This window comes from Saccostrea cucullata, unplaced genomic scaffold (genome assembly GCF_032062105.1).
Source record: "Saccostrea cucullata isolate Sc308-1 unplaced genomic scaffold, CSIRO_AGI_Scuc_v1 ctg3326, whole genome shotgun sequence".
Lineage (NCBI taxonomy): Eukaryota > Metazoa > Mollusca > Bivalvia > Ostreida > Ostreidae > Saccostrea > Saccostrea cuccullata.
In genome coordinates, this window is record NW_026933090.1 from 22,527 (window position 1) to 44,259 (window position 21,733).

Here is a 21,733-nt window from a genome sequence, read left to right on the forward strand (position 1 = left end):
ACTGTGACTTATATGCTAAGAATAACTTTTTCGAACTTTGTTGCTACCGGGCGAATAGTGTTTCACAAACACATCTTGTTCATGTATACTGTTAATTAGGTCTTTCCACCTTTCTGTGGAAAGACCTATTGATTTTCTTCTGTTTCTTATTATTAGGTCTTTCCACCTTTCTGTGGAAAGACCTCTTGAAATGCTTCTGTTTATTATTATTATTATTATTATTTTTCCGCTATGGACTTTTGAACCGAAAGACTTATCGAAAAACTTTTTAGTTCATGATATTGGATATTAAAAGTTATTTCAAAAAACAACCCAACGTATATGACCTATGACCCCTTACGGAGTTCTTGCCCCTTTTATGTAAAACCTTGTTATCGCTACTCCTTCGAAACCGTAAACCGTAGAAATATGAAACCTTCACTAAAGTCTTCGACTAATTGAGAGCACTTTGGAATCTATTCATTGCGAAAGTCTTCGGTGAACCCTTCAATGAATTATTGCCCCTGAAACTTTTTGAATTTTACAAATAATTAAAACTTTTCAAAACGAGAAGTGATAGAGACATGGGACCAACTGCATTAGATTCATTGACCTTTGGTCATGAAATTATTGCAAAGGTCAAAGGTCAAGGTCATTCCAAAATTGAGAAATTAAGCTCTTTTTATATCGTTTTTGTCGCTTAGCATATACAAACTGTCTTAGCATCATTAATATGTACTCTTAAAACTATTTTAAAGGATAAATTTGTATTCTGTAAGATTGACCCCATTAAAAGTTATCGCCCTTTGTGCGAAAAACCTTGTTATCGCTACTACTTCAAAACCGTAAACTGTAGAAATATGAAACCTTCACTAAAGTCTTCGACTAATTGAGAGGACTCTGGAATCTATTCATTGTGAAAGTCTTTGGTGACCCCTTCAATGAGTTATTGCCCCTGAAACTTTTTGAATTTTACAAATAATTAAAAATTTTCAAAACGAGAAGTGATAGAGACATGCACCCAACTGCATAAGATTCATTGACCTTTGAGCTTAAAATTCATGTAAAGGTCAAAGGTCAAGGTCATTCCAAAACTGAGAAATTTAGTTCTTTTTATATCTCTTTTGCCTTTCAACATATGCTTAATGTCTATGCATCATTAATATGTACTCTTAAAACTGTTTCAAACATTTCATTCTTGTCCCTGAAGATTGACCCTATTAAAAGTTATTGCCCCTTGTGCAAAAAACATTTTATTTGCTATTGCTCCAAAACCGTAAACCGAAAAGACATGAAAACTTCTCTAATGTCTGATGGGACCTTAGGCAAAACTTTTATGTTCAAGCGCCATAGGATCTGGTGACTCCTTGAATGAGTTACTGCCCTTTAATGCTTTTGTGCTTACTATTCAACCTTATAACTTTAAAACTATAAGTCATAGAGACATGAGGTTAACTACAATGTGACCCTTGACCTTTGACCTTGAATATGATTTGAAGGTCCAAGGTCAAGGTCACCTGAAAAATTTTAAATTTTTATTTTTTTCTTCTCTTAAGCCATTCCTGGTTTCTTTTTTATGAAATTTAATCTTAAAGAGATAAATTATAAATGAAATTAAAATTCAAAAGGTGGAAAGACCTCTTATTGTTCTTTGAACAATAAGTCTCCTAGTTATTCTTCTTCCGCTGATTTTTTATTTCGACATTTATTGAAAAGACTTTTTGTTCATCTTAAAGGTCATTAGAAGTTATGAACAAATTTGACCCAACGCGTATGAACTATGACCGCTTTTGAAGTTATTGCCCCTTTCGCAAGAAATGCTTGTTATCGCTACTCTTCCGAAACCATAAACCGTAGAGATATGAAACTTTCATCAATGTCTTCGACTACTTAAGGGGACTCTGGAATCTATTCATTGCGAAAGTATTCGGTTACCCCTTCATTGAGTTATAGCCCCTTAAACTTTTTGAATTTTACAAATAATTAAAAATTTTCAAAACGACAAGTCGTAGAGATACGGGACCAACTGCATAAGATTCATTGACCTTTGAGCTTAAAATTCATGTAAAGGTCAAAGGTCAAGGTCATTCAAAAAATGAGAAATTCAGCTCTTTTTATATCTCTTTTGTCTTTTAACGTATACTGAATGTCTATGCATCAATAATATGTACTATTAAAACTGTTTCAAGGATTTTATTTTTGTTCCCTAACATTAACCCCTTTAAAAGTTATTGCCCTTTGTGCTAAAAACCTTGTTATCACTACTCCTCCGAAACTGTAGTCCGTAGAGACACCAGACCTTCACTAATGTCTTAAGGGTCTTTAGGCCTAAGTAAGCTGTATAAGTTCGAAAGGATCTGATGACCCCTTATATGAGTTATTGCCCTTTAACTTCTTTGTACATACTTTTAAGACTCATAACTTGAAAACTATTAATGGTAGAAACATGGGGTCAATTGCATTGTGACCCTTGACCTTTGACCTTGAACATTTTATCAAGGTCAAAGGTCAAAGTCATTCCATTTTTTTTTTATTTTCATTTATTAAATGCTTTAAGATGATTTTGGTTTCTTTTTCATGGAATTTAATTTTTAAGTTGTCAGATATAAAACAATTTGAAATTCTAAGAAGGTGGAAAGACCTCTTATTGTTCTTTGAACAATAAGTCTCCTAGTTTTACCTCTCTTAAGTAAATGTAAAATACAGGATACAATTTCTAGAAGGTTTTGATCCCAAACTTTCAAAATATCATAATTGATGTGAATATTGTACAAAATATAATCAGTGTCTTCTCTTAATATATCATTACATGTAACGTATAAATCCATTACAGTCTTCCTTTCCCTCTCCCCCTCTCACTGTGTATCATAGCAAATCAAACAAATGAAGCTTTTTTCTGAAGAACTATGTATCATTCACGATCTTAATTTCCGAGTTGATTTGGATTGGTTTAATTATATGGGGGTAAGAAAAGCCTGTAAAGAACAACCTTTTATGCTTTTTGAACAAAAAGAAAAAAAAAGAAAAGATGAATTGAAAATATTGGAAAGAGAAAAGAAGTGTGTGAATAATGCTGAATATGAAATTCAGAAAAAAGCCATCTTTTGCATTTTTTTTAAACTTGATTTTTCTTTTCTTACACAGGTTTTAATGATCTATTGAAAGCTACAGTGTAGCATCGAAGGGGGGGGGGGGGTCTGATTAAAATCAGATCTTTGTTACGCTCCGAAATTCTGATAGTCGCTGTTCAGCAACCATCAGAATTTCGGCGCGTAACAAAGATCTGATTTGAATCAGATTGGGACCTCGGGGCCAAGTAGGTCTAGTCCCTAACTTTTCCAATCATAACTTTTTAATTTAATAATCATTGAAAGGCCGATTAATGTCTATAGGAAAATGTACATTATAACGTAATGTAGTAGTACATAAAAAGTGGCACTGAAAGAAGGTCGCTTATAACCCCCCCCCCCCCACACACACACACACACACCCCTCTACCAAAATGAATTAGGATCTTTGAGGTTTTTTCCTCCCCACTTTAAAAATAATGCTAAATCCCTGGAAAATGATTCTAATCACGAATTTTTAAAATGTAAGCAATTAAACTGATAGATTAAAAAAAAATCACTTGAGATAATCCTATTCATGAGAGAAGATCCAGGGATTTTTTTTCCGGGGTGAGGTGTTCCATCCTAGTAAAAAAAAATCTTATACATCATATGTTTGACATTTCCTTCAAACTAACAAGAAGTTGCGTTATCTAGGAAGTTCTACTGTATTTTTAGTCACTTTACTGCCTATGCGACTTCACTATGCATATATTTAATATGTTTATCTCTCAGCAAATTCTGGACCCCCCATGCTGCCCTCTAGATCAGCGTGTTAGGGCTATATAGGTCTTCTTAATTTATCTTTTAAAAAAAATTATTTGTTAAGATGTGCATTTTGAGGCTTTTTAAAATTTTGTTAGATATTAATATTTTAATGATTCTAAAGGAACAATACAGTAACTAACCGGTTAATGCATGCCGAGTGGGGACCTAATAATAAATTCATTATTCATCCGTTTTAAGTTATGCTGCTAGATTTTAATTATTCAATATGTGATAATTTATTTCATAAATGTACTAGAACACATTAAAATCACAGAATTTTGCCAACTCTCCCGATTTTGTCAAAATGCTTACTTAGTAATAATTATTGACTACTCCCCGAGTAGAATTTACACAACTATTGGTGACGTCATTCACAATCTGTATAATAGAAATCGTGTCGCAATGAATATGATAAAGGGATGCTTATTTAACTTTAAGGAGTTTTAAGTTGATTGGAAAGCTTAAAATTAAGGTATTTCTTTTTATTTCTTTTAGTTCTGATTGAGTTGCATTTCACATGTGTAGATTTAGCCCACCTTTTTCCACGAGACAGCTGATATACTAGTTCTTGGTCAGTGCTGTTGTATAACTGCAATTTTTCTACGTGGTTGTCGGTCAGCGCATGTCCTGATGTCGATGACCCCCAATCATGTTTAAAAATATCTGAATTGCATTTTCTCTGAGTTAAATATCTGAGATAAACATTTAACTGAACTTGCACGTAGCACTGTACCAGAAATTGAACTTTGACCTTAGCACCTCAGCTAATGCAAACATTTGTAATAATTGCATGATCAAGGAAAATAGTTGTGATAAAAGAGAAGCTCTAAGGGTAAGTTGAATTAAAGTTGTAATATAAACCGAATTTTCTGACCTCGTTGAAAATCACCTGAAGATCTTAAATTGACTTAAAATTAGGCCTAATTCTTCCACCTGTGATTCTTCTATGATTATTAAGGTACGTAATTCCACCTGTAATTAATAGTACTTCAATATCTGCATATTAGTCTAAACCAATTTCTAATATCGGCTTCATCAACCTGTCAGAAGTTTAATTGTGATCACAATGAACTGTTCACTGTTAGACGAGTATATAGGGTGAGTGGGTCTTTAGGTAAACTTGATTTAATTAAAACTTAAAAACCAGTAATTCAGGTGCTAAAAGATGTTATTTCGGATCTATATATAGACAGCATTTTCTGATTGAAAAAAAAATGTAATCAATAATTTAAATTGAAAAGAGTAAACCAATCAATTTTCAATTTTATTTTTAATCAATCATCATCCCATCAGTATATAGATTCAGGGCTGCAAATAAACATTTAAAAACTAAGGGGCCACGTGGGCCCCCAATGTCACAACTTCTACTGGCCCACATTTTTCTATTCACTTAAATTAATATATAAAAAAAGATCTACTTTTATTATTAGAATTTCATATATTACATTTCATGTGTATGTATATAACCATTATATACATTTTAACAATGTACTTGCTTTTTGCCCCAAGAGGGTGGGCCCTTAATTGGTCAGTAAACGAATTGAATTGAATATAACATGCATAAGTTGACATGAATGAAATTCCATGTTTTCATTAATTTCAAAAACATTGTAATGTATATTGAAATATTTTTATACATGTTAGTAGCCAAAACCCCCCTCTCTAACAGTTTATGAATAAGTTGTTCTCGTGAATTGATGAAATACGAATATGATTGACTTGAAACTTGACATAGGTTGACATAGGCTAAATGTTCAATTGTGTCACACAAGTTATCACCTCATTTTTTTTGTACATTCTTCAACCATTTAAATACAACAACACAAATGCTAAAATGACAAATAAAATAAACATTATCTACACATATCATTATTCATTAAATTCGGCACACACAAGGTAATTTACCCAATGTGTCGCATTTACATCTGAAAGACAAAAGCCATTATTTTCATGCTACTTATTATGTTCCTTAGGTTATAATTTAACTAGGGTGAATCAGGGAAAAAAATGCATGTGTTCCATTGTTATTCATCCACAGGATTGACAGGAAAACACATAACAGGGTACCATAATTATCATTCAAAAGAACTGCACCCCAGGGAGTTTATTCTATTTAGATGTAATGCGATTTGATGTAATGTTGTAATTTGTTAGGAAAATTTTTCAAGTTTTTATGAATTAGTGCTAATCAATGATGTGATATTTTAATAAAATTTCTTACTTGGGGATTTATCGGTTGTGTGAGGAAGTAGATGAAGTGTTCATTGTTATTGCCTTTCAGTGAGCCGACTGCTTATTTTAGTATGTATTAATGCAGTGTTGTTATAAGTTGTCTCCGACCATAATCAGAAAAGGTGCTCATAGATACACAGGATGTGAATTAAAACTCTGTGGTATAAGAAGAGGGCCTGTAAACTCTGTGGCTTTGTTATATAATAATGAAGAAACAATGGCAACCTGCCTTGATGTGTATAATCATGTATAAAGGAAAGGAGGGGGCAATTTTTCTATTTCAGTTTATTCCTTTTACATATACCATGGTCATTATTAAATATTATTTGATTTGAAATTGCATGCTCATGATAATAACAACCTCTAAACTGTAATCTTTTCATTCTTTCCAGGAATAATCAGTGATTTCGGAGTACCATATAAATAAAGGAAACCACTTAATTCCAGTGATTGTGTTGTGAATTGACCCAATTTTAACCCAGCCATGAGTACTGACGGTGGCGCCTCGGAGGTCCCAGTGGAAGAGGAGGGGCTGTTTTCAGTCCTGGACTTTTTCATTCTGTCTGTACTGGCGGGCATGGCCGCTTACTGGTTCTTCTTCAAGAGCAAGAAACAGGAACAGCCAACCTTCAAAAAGCTGACTGTACAGTAAGTTGTTGCACTCTGTTACACTGTCAATACGAAACTAGGGTAGTTGTAGGAGTGTTGTACTTCTGTGAAATCCTTTGGTGAGGTTAATGATGCTTTGTTAATGTGAAGGGCCTTAATTTTATGCTCTACATGGCTCTATTAAGAGACCATAAAAAAAAAATTTTCACTGTGTAGGAATGAAAGATTGAGTTGCAGGATGCCTAAAAGTTCAAGATCGTATGTGATAAAAACATGGCTTGCTGTTTGGGAATTTTTTGCCAATCAATAAAATTCTGCATTAACACTTTGATTAGTATGAGGACTTTTTTTACAGACATGATTTACGTAAATTGAAATGTTTTGCACTCTAACTGGTTATTGAGCAGATACCAGTCAAGCTAGGTCATGAAAATCAATTAACTATAAAAGTACATGAGCACTTTTACAATTAATTTATTGTTCCCTCTTAGAAAGGGCAGCCACGTCTGTTTAGCATGTTTAAGGAATAAAATAACAAATAATTTGATGAAAATTTACTTTTGACTTCTAGCATAATTTATTACATCATCAAATTTAAATTATCTACCATATTACTTATCAAGTCTTTTTATATGTACTTGTAGACCAGTTCAAGGAAGAATGAATGATCCTAGTTTCATCAACAAAATGAAATCTTCCGTAAGCATATACTAATTCTGACTCATGGAATGGCCAGTTTAATGTTTCCTTATCAAATTCACATTTTTATGAATCTTCAAGTTTAATATGTTTTACTGTGTTTTTCCATGTTTATTCAATTTTTTTTTAAATTAAAAAATGTTTTATAACCTAAACTTATATGAGAGTTGAAGATTGTTGTATTTTTTCTCTGTAATTTATTTCAAAACATATATTATTTAGAAGATTTCAATGAAATATACTGGGGACAATTAAGAACTTGTTAAATTTTAGGAAGAGTCATTGAAGGGTTTGCTGAGGGGACTTTTTCCAGATTTTGTAAATATGTTTTGCATAAGGGTATCTGAGAAATAGCATTGATATAATGCATATATTTGTATAACTGGTTGTAGAGTTGTGCTGTCTAAATAACCTTCGTGTTCCGTTCATCATATAAATGTTTACTAATATTTACAGGGTAGGAATGTTATTGTGTTTTATGGTTCACAAACTGGCACAGCAGAAGAATTTGCTGGTCGCTTGGCTAAAGATGCCCAGGGATTCGGCATGAAAGGCATGGTGGCGGATCCAGAGGAGTGTGAAATGGTAAAATTATTCATTATAATGGTAGAGCCCTAAATCTTGAATTGTAAACAATTTTTATAAATTTCTTACGTTTTAAATAAAAAAAAGTAACTGTAATACCCATGTTGAGGTCTTCCCTTCTCGATAATTCTTCTCAAAAAGAGGCAAAAATGGACGGTAAGAAGTTATGAATAGCAGCTTTATAGACTGTTTCTCTTAGTTACTCATAAACATCCTTTTGTAGGACAATCTTTGTAGTCTACCAGAGATAGAGAATTCCGGACCTGAGAATTCCCTAGCTATATTTTGTATGGCTACCTATTTTTTTTTAACAGGACAATCTTAGCAGTCTACCAGAAATAGAGAATTCTCTAGCTATATTTTGTATGGCTACCTATGGAGAGGGAGACCCCACAGACAATGCCCAGGAATTCTACAACTGGCTACAGAATGGGGAATCCGATCTAACAGGAGTCAAATTTGCTGTAAGTACATGTATTACATTGAAAATTTGTTCAAATAAGCTTTACAATCTTCTAATATTAATTTTTGGAAAAGGCATTGGATATCAAAGACTGTTCTCATCTAAATTAAACTTGAGGCACTAGATTTAATATAAACATCTATTAGCTGAAAATGACGTGATCAGATAGTTGTACTAGGTTTGGAAAAATATATAAATAGTGCATGTGCCCTTTCAGGTGTTTGGATTAGGAAATAAGACATATGAACATTACAATGCTATGGGAATCTATGTAGACAAAAGATTAGAAGAGCTGGGAGCGGAGAGGATCTATGACTTAGGACTGGGAGATGATGATGCCAAGTATGTACAAAGAAATATCATGTCTCTGTAATTTTATCATTTCTCCTAATGCTTTATAGGGCCCAGTATCTTCAGGTACTCTAAAGTTACAGTGCCCATTTGTCTAAATTTTTATGTAAGGCAATAACTAGACTTCAGAAATAATTCAAAGTCACTGATGTTTGTCTTATATTTATATGATGCAGTATTGTGAATGACATTTTGACATGAACACATTGCTGAACAGGGTTCTGTACATATTTATGAGTTTTCTAGAAATAACTTTCTCATATATAATTTACTGACAATTGTACAACGCAGAGTAGTTTTATATTCATGTTTACTTTTAAAATTCTGAATGTATGACCCTATGAATATTGATATTGTATGCCATTGCTTTTGCTTTCAGTATTGAGGAAGATTTTATAACCTGGAGGGAGAAGTTTTGGCCGGCGGTGTGTGAACACTTCGGTGTTCAGCCCACCGGGGATCAAGTCAGGTCAGTGATAGAGGGTTACATTCGTCTGTTAGGTTTCATCTGTATTATCAAGTATCACCACAGTTCAATAACCTCACAGATTGTAATATATAATGTACCATGTTTTAGTCCAATAAGATCTTTATGGAGTCATTGACTTTAGGGACTAGAAGACTGATAACATGTAGTTCCCTTATTACATCATATGATAGTAATGGCAAAGCCTTATTTTATTGTTGTATAAAATGTGTTACATTTGTATGTAATATTTTATAATGGTTTCAGTATACGCCAGTATAGCCTCACTGTCCATGATGATCTATCAATAGAGAAATGTTACAAGGGAGAAATTGCCAGATTAGGATCATTTGGAAACCAAAAACCGTAGGTTTTGTTTTATATGATAATCTTAAAGTAATTACATGTATTAACAAGGACGCACCTTGTTAAGTGTACATGTAAGTATAATGGTGATGTATTATGTTATATAATATTTGTTTATAGACCCTACGATGCTAAGAACCCGTTTTTGGCACCTGTGAGTGTGAACCGAGAACTTCACAAAGGCGGAGACAGGTCCTGTATGCATATTGAGTTTGACATTACAGGATCAAAGATCAGGTTTGTGTAATTTGATACATTAATTTAGTCCAGTGTTTTACATGATAGAGTCATCGGTATATAAACATTGTTAAACTCTCAGTCCCCATTTTCAGAACCTCTATCGTAGAGAACGATATTTTTTATAATAATAATCTAATATAAGAATCTACTAGTCATAACCTGCTGACTGATAAGTACAACTCTCAAATATTTTTGATGAAATCAGAAGCCTATTTTATTTCACAGTACAGTAGTACATGTAAATCCTCCTCCCTTTAACTAAGACTAAGTCTCTGTATTGTAGATATGAGGCAGGAGACCATGTGGCGGTGTACCCTGTCAATGATCCAGAGCTGGTGGAACTAATCGGAAAAACCTTAAATGTGGATCTAGATCAAATGTTCACCCTCACTAATGTCGACGGTAGGTTTAATTTGTTTGGAAAATAAGAAGGTTCCAATAGAGTAGAAATGATAGATTTATGTGATCATGCAGCTGTGGCCAATCATAGTGGATACCACCTCAGGCATAATTACAGTAAATTTAATCATTTGCCTGAACATTATGGAACCAGCTTTGATGTGGTAGCCTTCTGTAATTTTATCATGTTATGTGTTAAAGAGCTTTTTTTTTTCATTGCATTTACTTTGAGATGCAAATATTTATTCAGATTTTTTGAGAATAAATGTTTTTTTCTTCTCTTTTGTATGCAACAATTTCATGAAATTCTGAAACAGACATGGCCCTTTTTAGCTCACCTGAGCTGAAAGCTCAAGTGAGCTTTTCTGATCACATTTTGTCCGGCATCCGTCTGTCTGTCTGTCTGTAAACTTTTCACATTTTCGACTTCTTCTCAAGAACCGTTAAGCCAATTTCAACCAAACTTGCCACAAAGTATCATTGGATGAAGGGGATTCAAGTTTGTTCAAATGAAGGGCCACGCCTTCATTCAAGGGGAGATAATTGGGAATTCATGAAAATTTGGTGGCATATTTTAAAAATCTTCTTCTCAAGAACCACTGTGCCAGGAAAAACGAAACTTATGGGGAAACATCCTCAGGTAGTGTAGATTCAAATTTGTTCAAATCATGACCCCCGGGGGTAGGGCGGGGCCAAAATAGCCGACCTAAGTTTTACATAGAAATATATAGGAAATTCTTTAAAAATCTTCTTCTCAAGAATGACAAAGCCATACTTCATCATATTTATATGGAAGCATGCTCAGGTAGTGTAGATTCAAGTTTATTCAAATCATGACCCCCGGGGGTAGGGCGGGGCCAAAATGGCCGACCAAAGTTTTACATACAAATATATTGGAAAATTCTTTAAAAATCATCTTCCCAAGAATGACAAAGCCATAACTCATCATATTTATATGGAAGCATGCTCAGGTAGTGTAGATTCAAATTTGTTCAAATCATGACCCCTGGGGGTAGGGCGGGGCCAAAATGGTCACCCAAGGTTTTACATAGAAATATATAGGAAAATTCTTTAAAAATCTTCTTCCCAAGAATGACAAAGCCATAATTCGTCATATATATATGGAAGCATGCTCAGGTAGTGTAGATTCAAGTTTGTTCAAATCATGACCCCTGGGGGTAGGGCGGGGCCAAAATGGCCGACCAAAGTTTTACATAGAAATATATAGGAAAATTCTTTAAAAATCTTCTTCTCAAGAATGACAAAGCCATAATTCATCATATTTATGTGGAAGCATGCTCAGGTAGCGTAGATTCAAATTTGTTCAAATCATGACCCCCCGGGGGTAGGGCGGGGCCAAAATGGCCGACCTAAGTTTTACATAGAAATATATAGGAAAATTCTTTAAAAATCTTCTTCTCAAGAATGACAAAGCCATAATTCATCATATTTATATGGAAGCATGCTCAACTAGTGTAGATTCAAATTTGTTAAAATCATGACCCGGGGGGTAGGGCGGGACCAAAATGGCCGACCAAAGTTTTTAAAGATATATATAGGAAAATTCTTTAAAAATCATTTTCTAAAAAATAGCAAATCCATGATTGGTCATGGGACTACTTTTGGATTTAAACTTTACAATTAAAAGCCATTTTCTACTTTTTCCTACCCTTAGTGCTCAGGTGAGCGAAGTGGCCCATGGGCCTCTTGTTTAGCTCACCTGAGCTGAAAGCTCAAGTGAGCTTTTCTGATCACATTTTGTCCGGCGTCCGTCTGTCTGTCTGTCTGTCCGTCTGTCAGTCTGTCCGTCTGTCTGTCTGTAAACTTTTCATATTTTCGACTTCTTCTCAAGAACCGCTGGGCCAATTTCAACCAAACTTGCCACAAAGTATCCTTGGGAGAAGGAGATTCAAGTTTGTTCAAATGAAGGGCCATGCCCTCATTCAAGGGGAGATAATTAGGAATAAATGAAAATTTGGTGACATATTTTAAAAATCTTCTTCTCAAGAACCACTGTGCCAGGAAAGATGAAACTTATGGAGAAACATCCTCAGGTAGTGTAGATTCAAGTTTATTCAAATCATGACCCCCGGGGGTAGGGCGGGGCCAAAATGGCCGACCAAAGTTTTACATAGAAATATATAGGAAAATTCTTTAAAAATCTTCTTCTCAAGAATGACAAAGCCATAATTGATCATATTTATATGGAAGCATGCTCAGGTAGTGTTGATTCAAATTTGTTCAAATCATGACCCCCCAGGGGTAGGGCGGGGCCAAAATGGCCGACCAAAGTTTTTAAAGATATATATAGGAAAATTCTTTAAAAATCATTTTCTAAAAAATAGCAAATCCATGATTGGTCATGGGACTACTTTTGGATTTAAACTTTACAATTAAAAGCCATTTTCTACTTTTTCCAACCCTTAGTGCTCAGGTGAGCGAAGTGGCCCATGGGCCTCTTGTTTAGCTCACCTGAGCTGAAAGCTCAAGTGAGCTTTTCTGATCACATTTTGTCCGGCGTCCGTCTGTCTGTCTAGCTGTCTGTCTGTCCGTCTGTCTGTCTGTCTGTCTGTAAACTTTTCATATTTTCGACTTCTTCTCAAGAACCGCTGGGCCAATTTCAACCAAACTTGCCACAAAGTATCCTTGGGAGAAGGAGATTCAAGTTTGTTCAAATGAAGGGCCATGCCCTCATTCAAGGGGAGATAATTGGGAATAAATGAAAATTTGGTGGTATATTTTAAAAATCTTCTTCTCAAGAACCACTGTGCCAGGAAAGATGAAACTTATGGAGAAACATCCTCAGGTAGTGTAGATTCAAGTTTATTCAAATCATGACCCCCGGGGGTAGGGCGGGGCCAAAATGGCCGACCAAAGTTTTACATAGAAATATATAGGAAAATTCTTTAAAAATCTTCTTCTCAAGAATGACAAAGCCATAATTGATCATATTTATATGGAAGCATGCTCAGGTAGTGTTGATTCAAATTTGTTCAAATCATGACCCCCCAGGGGTAGGGCGGGGCCAAAATGGCCGACCAAAGTTTTTAAAGATATATATAGGAAAATTCTTTAAAAATCATTTTCTAAAAAATAGCAAATCCATGATTGGTCATGGGACTACTTTTGGATTTAAACTTTACAATTAAAAGCCATTTTCTACTTTTTCCAACCCTTAGTGCTCAGGTGAGCGAAGTGGCCCATGGGCCTCTTGTTTAGCTCACCTGAGCTGAAAGCTCAAGTGAGCTTTTCTGATCACATTTTGTCCGGCGTCCGTCTGTCTGTCTAGCTGTCTGTCTGTCCGTCTGTCTGTCTGTCTGTCTGTAAACTTTTCATATTTTCGACTTCTTCTCAAGAACCGCTGGGCCAATTTCAACCAAACTTGCCACAAAGTATCCTTGGGAGAAGGAGATTCAAGTTTGTTCAAATGAAGGGCCATGCCCTCATTCAAGGGGAGATAATTGGGAATAAATGAAAATTTGGTGGTATATTTTAAAAATCTTCTTCTCAAGAACCACCGTGCCAGGAAAGATGAAACTTATGGAGAAACATCCTCAGGTAGTGTAGATTCAAGTTTGTTCAAATCATGACCCCCGGGGGTAGGGCGGGGCCAAAATGGCCGACCAAAGTTTTACATAGAAATATATAGGAAAATTCTTTAAAAATCTTCTTCTCAAGAATGACAAAGCCATAATTGATCATATTTATATGGAAGCATGCTCAGGTAGTATAGATTCAAATTTTTTCAAATCATGACCCCCGGGGGTAGGGCGGGGCCAAAATGGCTGACCAAAGTTTTACATAGAAATATATAGGAAAATTCTTTAAAAATCTTCTTCTCAAGAATGACAAAGCCATAATTCATCATATTTATATGGAAGCATGCTCAGGTAGTGTAGATTTAAATTTGTTTAAATCATGACCCCTGGGGGTAGGGCGGGGCCACAATGGCCGACCAAAGTTTTACATAGAAATATATAGGAAAATTCTTTAAAAATCTTCTTCTCAAGAATGACAAAGCCATAATTCATCATATTTATATGGAAGCATGCTCAGGTAGTGTAGATTCAAGTTTGTTCAAATCATGACCCCTGGGGGTAGGGCAGGGCCAAAATGGCCGACCAAAGTTTTACATAGAAATATATAGGAAAATTCTTTAAAAATCTTCTTCTCAAGAATGACAAAGCCATAATTGCTCATATTTATACAGAAGCATCCCCAGGTAGTGTAGATTCAAGTTTGTTCAAATCATGACCACCGGGGGTAGGGCGGGGCTAAACTTTTGGATTTAAACTTTTCAATCGTAAACCAATTTCTACTTTTTCATAGCCACAATGCTCGGGTGAGCGATATGGCCCATGAGCCTGTTGTCTTCAGGGGATAAATTTGTTCTCTCATGTTTCTAGTAAGAGTAAATCATACCTGCGTTTTTAGAGGAAAATGAATTTGTTCACAAGTTAATTGATATTTTGTTCATTCTGTGCCATTTCTTGCCTCAAAAGAGTTATATGAGTAAACACATGCTGAATTGTAAGCTTACAGGACCATTTTCTTTTCAAGTACCAGTACTACAACAAAGAACATGAAATATGCAATCAATTATAACAAATTACATGTATAGAATTTGAATGTAATTTATAACCCTAGTGTATTAGACCACAATTCATAACTCTGTTATATTTGACTTACTTTTATTACCTATAAATAATATTATTACAGAGGAGGCCAGTAAGAAATACCCCTTCCCGTGCCCCACCACCTACCGCACTGCTCTCTCCCACTACCTCGATATCACAGGGACACCAAGGACACACATTCTACGGGAACTGGCAGAATACGCACAGGACCAGAAAGATAAAGATTTCCTGTTAAAACTGACATCTTCTACACCAGAGGGCAAGGTACACACTCAGAAGTTAAAATTATATTGTGCTTACTTTAGTATGCACTTAAGGCAAAATACATATCAAATTTAAGGCAAACATATATTCTTTTTGATGTAAGTGAATTTTTGAGCTATACTGCATGGACAGTAAGAGTATAGTGAGAGGTTTATGCATTTGTTTGAATTTGACCCGAGACCTCTGGCATGCCAATCAAGCTAAAGGCTGAACACATTAGCACAAGCTAGCGGTAGTAGGAAGCTATGAAAGAGATATCCTCCTCTCTTATAGAGAGATCTAAAGAAGTGCTCTACCTTGGGTAGTGTGTAATGGATGGCCTCCTACTACCTTGGGCTTGCTCTGAAATGGAATAATTAATCTTAGGATACATTATAAATGATTGAGAAATTTTGATCATGATTTATGGTATCTTTTGTTATTACAGACATTGTACAGTGATTGGGTGGTTAAGGACAGGAGAAACATCACAGCTATACTAGAGGACCTACCTTCTGTCAAACCTCCTATCGACCATCTCTGTGAACTGTTACCTAGGTTACAGGCTAGATACTATTCCATTTCTTCATCTCCTAAGGTTTGTATGGACAACTAAATTTCTGATCTTTAATGTTACAGATGCTCCAAAATTACTTTTCATTCATTATTTTTCATGAAAAATTAAATTTTTGTTAATTACACCATACACCAATTAATATAGTGTGTGGCATTTAATAAACAAATATTAATTGAGGTCTAAGTTCCTTTCAGTATTTTTATCCTTTATTTGATTATAAATTTCATCACTACAGGTCAATTCTACTAGTATACATATAACAGCGGTTGTAGTCAAATATAAAACCAAGACAAATAGGACGATGAAAGGAGTTGCTACCAACTGGCTGACCCTAAAGAGACCGACCAATGGCATTAAACCTACTGTTCCCATCTACGTCAGGAAATCTCAGTTCCGTCTTCCTTTCAAGGCCAACACACCAGTCATAATGATCGGACCCGGCACAGGGTTAGCTCCCTTTAGAGGATTTATTCAAGAAAGGAATTTCCTAAGGAAAGAGGGTAAATATGAATTACTGCATTCAGTTACTGTAGACGTACTTTTTTCCACTGGGTCATAATTCCGCGGAATCTCAATTTCTGTTTAATCTGCGGGTAGAAAATTACGCCGATTTCTTAGACTGTCACTATATGCCTTACATTTGTATTAAGTATGATTGGACAAATTTCCGCAGAAAATTTGTGACCGCGTACATTGCGTAAATTAATACCACGCGGAAAAAAGTACTTTTACAGTATTTTCATGTACCAATACATTACTTTAGATTATGCCTTATCATTAAGAGTATTTTTAGGTCACCTGAGTAAACTCAGGTGACCTATTGCTATCACTTTTCGTCCGTCGTCGTTCGTCGTCCGTCGTTCGTCGTTCGTCGTGCGTTAACATTTGAACATTTTCAGCTTCTTCTCTGAAACCACTGAATCAATTTCAACCAAATTTGGCATATAGCATCTATGGGTAAAGGGGAACAAAAATTGTGAATTTCATGGTCCCTGCCCCCCTGGGGCCTGGGGGGTGGGGCAAAAACCACTAAAATTAGTGCAATCTTTAAAAATCTTCTTCTTTACTCCTGGACATCAAGCAGTCAAACTGTTTGCATGATTGTAATCAGCATTGAGTCCTCTACCAAAATTGTGAAATTCATGGCCCCGGGGTCATGGGTTCTAGTGCTAGGGCGGGGCCAAATAAGTATATAGTGAAAATGCATTATTTCTTTGAAAATCTTCTTCTCTGCTCCTGGGTATTAAATAAACCTACTAAGTACATAGTTATGATGAGCAAGAGTGCCTCTACCAAAATTGTGAATTTTATGGCCCCAGGGTCAGGGGTTCTGGTGTAAGGGTGGGGCTCTATAGATTATATAGTGAAAATTCATGAATTCTTTAAAAATCTTCTTCTCTGCTCCTGGATATTAAATAAACTAACTAAATGCATAGTTATGATGAGCAAGAGTACCTCTACCAAAATTGTGAATTTCATGGCCCCAGGGTCAGGGATTCTGGTGTAGGGGTGGGGCTCTATAGATTATATAGTGAAAATTCATGAATTCTTTAAAAATCTTCTTCTCTGCTCCTGGATATTAAATAAACTAACTAAGTGCATAGTTATGATGAGCAAGAGTGCCTCTACCAAAATTGTGAATTTTATGGCCCCGGGGTCAGGGGTTCTGGTGTAAGGGGGGGGGGGGGCTCGATAGATTATATAGTGAAAATTCATGAATTCTTTGAAAATCTTCTTCTCTGCTCCTGGATATTAAATAACTAACTAAATGCATAGTTATGATGAGCAAGAGTACCTCTACCAAAATTGTGAATTTTATGGCCCCAGGGTCAGGGGTTCTGGTGTAGGGGGGGGGGTCTATAGATAATATAGTGAAATTACATGAATTCTTTGAAAATCTTCTTCTCTGCTCCTGGGTATTAAATAAACTAACTAAGTGCATAGTTATGATGAGCAAGAGTGCCTCTACCAAAATTGTGAATTTCATGGCCCCAGGGTCAGGGGTCTGGTGTAAGGGGGGGGCTCTATAGATTACATAGTGAAAATTCATGAATTCTTTGAAAATCTTCTTCTCTGCTCCTGGATATTAAATAACTAACTAAATGCATAGTTATGATGAGCAAGAGTACCTCTACCAAAATTGTGAATTTTATGGCCCTAGGGTCAGGAGGGTTCGGGTGTAAGGGCGGGGCTCTATAGATTATATAGTGAAATTACATGAATTCTTTGAAAATCTTCTTCTCTGCTCCTAGGAATGAAATAAACTAATTACATAGTTATGATGAGCAAGATTACCTCTTCCAAAATTGTGAATTTTATGGCCCTAGGGTCAGGGGTTCTAGTGATAGGGCGGGGCTCTATTGATTTTTTAGTGAAAATACATTGAATCTTTGAAAGTTTTCTTCTCTGCTCCTTGGTATTAAGCAGATGAACTACCTATATAGTTGTGATGAGCAAGGGTACTAATCTTCCAGAATTGTGAATTTCAAGGCCCCAGGGTCAGGGGTACCATAAAGGGGGGGGGGGCTGTACTTATATACTGAAACTGGATGAATTGTTCGAAATATGCTCCTTGGTATTAATCAATTTGAAAAATTTTTGAAAAGCAAGGGTGCAATGTGTGGATCTAGGCCTAAGGGTCAGGGGTTCATGTGTGAATGGGGCATTACTGATCATGCTGAATATTACTTGAAATGCATTTTTTGTTCCCCTACCCTGCCTATGGGTATTAAGTAAACAAACTAAGCAACTGCTAAGTGTATTGTTATGATGATCAATGGGGCCTCTTTCAAAATTGTGAATGCCATAGCATCTGGATTAAAACATGAATCAAATTTAATCACTGGAAAGTTGTTGCATAATGCTCAGGTGACCTATAAGGCCCATGGGCCTCTTGTTCTATGAAAAGTCTATTGCTAATTTTATTACACAGTAATATCTTTTTAAGGGTTTTAGGTACATGTACATTTAATCTCAAATATATCTAAAATTGTTAAACAAAAATTGAAACTAATTTAAAAAAAAAAGCTCTTGAATCCTACACAAGTAGCTATGAAGTGAAACATTATACTCCCTTTTAAAAAAATAAACTGTTGTACTGACTTTCAAGAAATTCTAGATTACTACTTGCAAAAGGCATGTTTGAACAAGTTTTGTGAGGATAGATGTATATTGTTGCAGGTAAGCCTGTGGGAGACACTGTGTTGTACTTTGGTTGTCGTCGTAAGACGGAGGATTATTTATACGAGGAGGAACTGGAGGAATACACTAAGGACGGCACCCTGACTAAGGTCCACCTGGCCTTCTCCCGCGATGGACCGGACAAGGTGTACGTACAACATCTCCTCAGGCAGAACATGGAGGAAACCTGGAAGATGTTAGAGAAGGGAGGGCATATATATGTGTGTGGGTAAGCAGCATTTGATTTACATGAATTGCTTTAAAATCTTTAGATTCATGTCATTTACTAATCAAATATTAAAGTTATTATTATTAAGTGGTTCATTTGATTGGAATTGCTAAGCAAGATACAGATAAAAATTGAAAATTTTTGTTCCTAATTTTTTCATTATTCATAAATTTATTAATGTTTGTAGAGAGTAATTTCCAAGTTAGGAATAAAATTGCATGCATGTAATTTGAAAGTTTCTTAATTTTTGAAGTGCATGTGAATTTAGAAATAAAGAATTCAAATAATTTTTCATTAATGTTCTTTGCTACAAATGTCAGATGAATTATTGTGCTTTTTAATTTTAGTGATGCTCGTAACATGGCAAGAGATGTACATGAAACATTAGAGAAAATTATCATGGAATGTGGCAATATGGATAAAGAAAAGGCAACCAATTATGTGAAACAGATGCAGAACAAGGGACGCTACTCTTGTGATGTATGGAGCTGAAGATGGCCATTCATTATTCAACAGATCTGTTCAGAGTGGCTGACCAAAGTGATAAAGGGAAAAAATATTGTACCAGAGATTGATTGTGTTTTAAAAGAGGAAAGTTTTAATTTCAAATCTTTAGTATGAATTAGCTGACATAGTGTGTATATTTTTAAGTATTTGATAGAATATATTTTACACTTTTTCATATATGAAAAGCAATTTTGTAAAGCATTGTTTAAATTCTTTAGTCATAAGTATTTATGTTTACTTCAATAATCAGTTTCTTTTATAAATGTTTTTTTTTGCTGAATTGCTGAATACCTATTGATCTGACATATTGTCAGGTTATTGTTGGGTTTTCCATGCACAAAAGGGCTTTCATCATAAGTGAATGATTACAGTCATAATAATGAATTATTTCCTCTGTTATGAAGTGTATATGATGTTTTGGCCTTACTTAATCTCTGATTAGTAAAAAGTCAAAAGTAAAAAGTTAGTCATTTTTAAAATTTAATTTTAATTTCCATTTGGTACTGAGACTGCCTTTAGAGATTTCTCCAAATTGTTCTTTTGTACTAGGAAGCTTCGAAAAAGGCTTGATCCCTTTTATGACGAGATTTCTCCATGTGTATGTTTGTATAAAAATGATTCCAAATATTGTTTTTAAAAACATGGCATTATGACCCAATTGTTAAAAACATCATGTTACCCCATAATGTTTGTTCACTTCAGATTCATTGTAATCAAGTTTGTTCACTGCTTTGAATCACTTTTACACAGTTTTTATTTGTACAATGTTTGTTTATTATTATTTTTGTGATTGGAAAGAAATAAGAAATTTAAAACATAATTTTCTATCATGGTGCTGAGATATTAATAGATTTATATTGTGAGAACCAAATTGTACTCTTTGCATACTTAATTTTTAATACTATGAATTACCTCATTTGAATATGAAATTAAATGAATGCTGCTATATAATGGCATTTAACAGAATACTTCATTAAGTGATAAAACATGTTTTTGATAATATATTCTTCATATGTGCTGGTAAATACATCAAGAGATTGAAAGTACTATGTCATTGATCAAGAAGCGATTAATTTTACAATTTTTTTTGTAAATATATATATTGTCCTTGTCCGTGTATAGTAGTTGGTAGATCTCCATTTTATGTCCAAGCATTACAATTAATTAATCAAGTAAATGATTTTATTTTGATGTCTGACTTTTTGTGTTTTTTAAATTAAATCCAAAGTTTAGAGGAAATCACAGGTTTTTATTCATATTGAGTTGTAATTGGGAAAAAAATCATCATCTAGATGCATTGTATTAAGGAGGAATGCCACACCAACTTTTTATTTTATACAAAAAAATGTAGATCTCTGAGTCAACCTTTTTAAACAATGGTTTCAGCATTGAAAGGCCGACATTAGCTCTCAATTATTTTATATGATTTTGGCCAATCCTATTCAAAATTAAACCGTTATTGTACAATTGTACTTTTGAACAGAAATTACAATTTTCTCTTGTTCCCTAAATGCCAAATGTACAACTTTGAAAATTGATTCTATCTTATCACCCTTTTGTCAAAGACATCTTTTTAAGGATCATCTAATTAAATTTTTGCCATATGATGCTTTTAAGTAAGCATGTAAATGGATATTGTTCATTACAAATTGATCGAGGAGGAGGGGTCTACTTTTCTTAATTTTCTCCAATGTTTATGTATCGGGGTTATTGTTGAAAAGTTCGTGGACTAGCGCCATCAATCAAAACAATTTAAGGAATACAGCAAAAAAGTTTTTATACTTTGAATTAATTGTCAATGTTTTCGTAAGTAATGGAATGACCCCGTGGCGCAACCACAAAATGCGATGTCATATTCTAACAGAGACAGTGAATTTAACAGAGACAAATGAAAATTTCACATCCAATTTTCACCCATGTGGTTGGACACAATTGACAAATTTACCTTATTTTCTCAATTTTCTGAGATTTTAATCTTAAGAATTTTATTTTAAGTTCTCTTGAGAATGTATAAAATAAGACGCCTGAAAGTACGGAAGCGTAAATGGCTCTACACTTGTTGTGTTATACCTTTTCATATTGTCTTATATTTTATC

At 34.7% G+C, this 21,733-nt stretch overlaps 1 protein-coding gene across 1 annotated transcript; it reads left to right on the top strand.

Moving 5' to 3' along the window:
- The first annotated feature begins 4,226 nt into the window (after positions 1-4,226).
- On the top strand, positions 4,227-20,829 carry LOC134237249 (NADPH--cytochrome P450 reductase-like). The gene is made up of 15 exons (XM_062719352.1): positions 4,227-4,326; positions 6,479-6,734; positions 7,340-7,394; positions 7,851-7,979; positions 8,294-8,443; positions 8,660-8,784; positions 9,173-9,262; positions 9,527-9,625; positions 9,746-9,862; positions 10,149-10,267; positions 14,984-15,165; positions 15,593-15,742; positions 15,957-16,221; positions 18,902-19,130; positions 19,478-20,829. Exons 2-15 carry the CDS (start codon positions 6,571-6,573, stop codon positions 19,620-19,622), a joined length of 2,019 nt encoding a protein of 672 aa, XP_062575336.1. The 5' UTR covers positions 4,227-4,326; positions 6,479-6,570; the 3' UTR covers positions 19,623-20,829.
- The last annotated feature ends 904 nt before the right edge of the window (positions 20,830-21,733 follow it).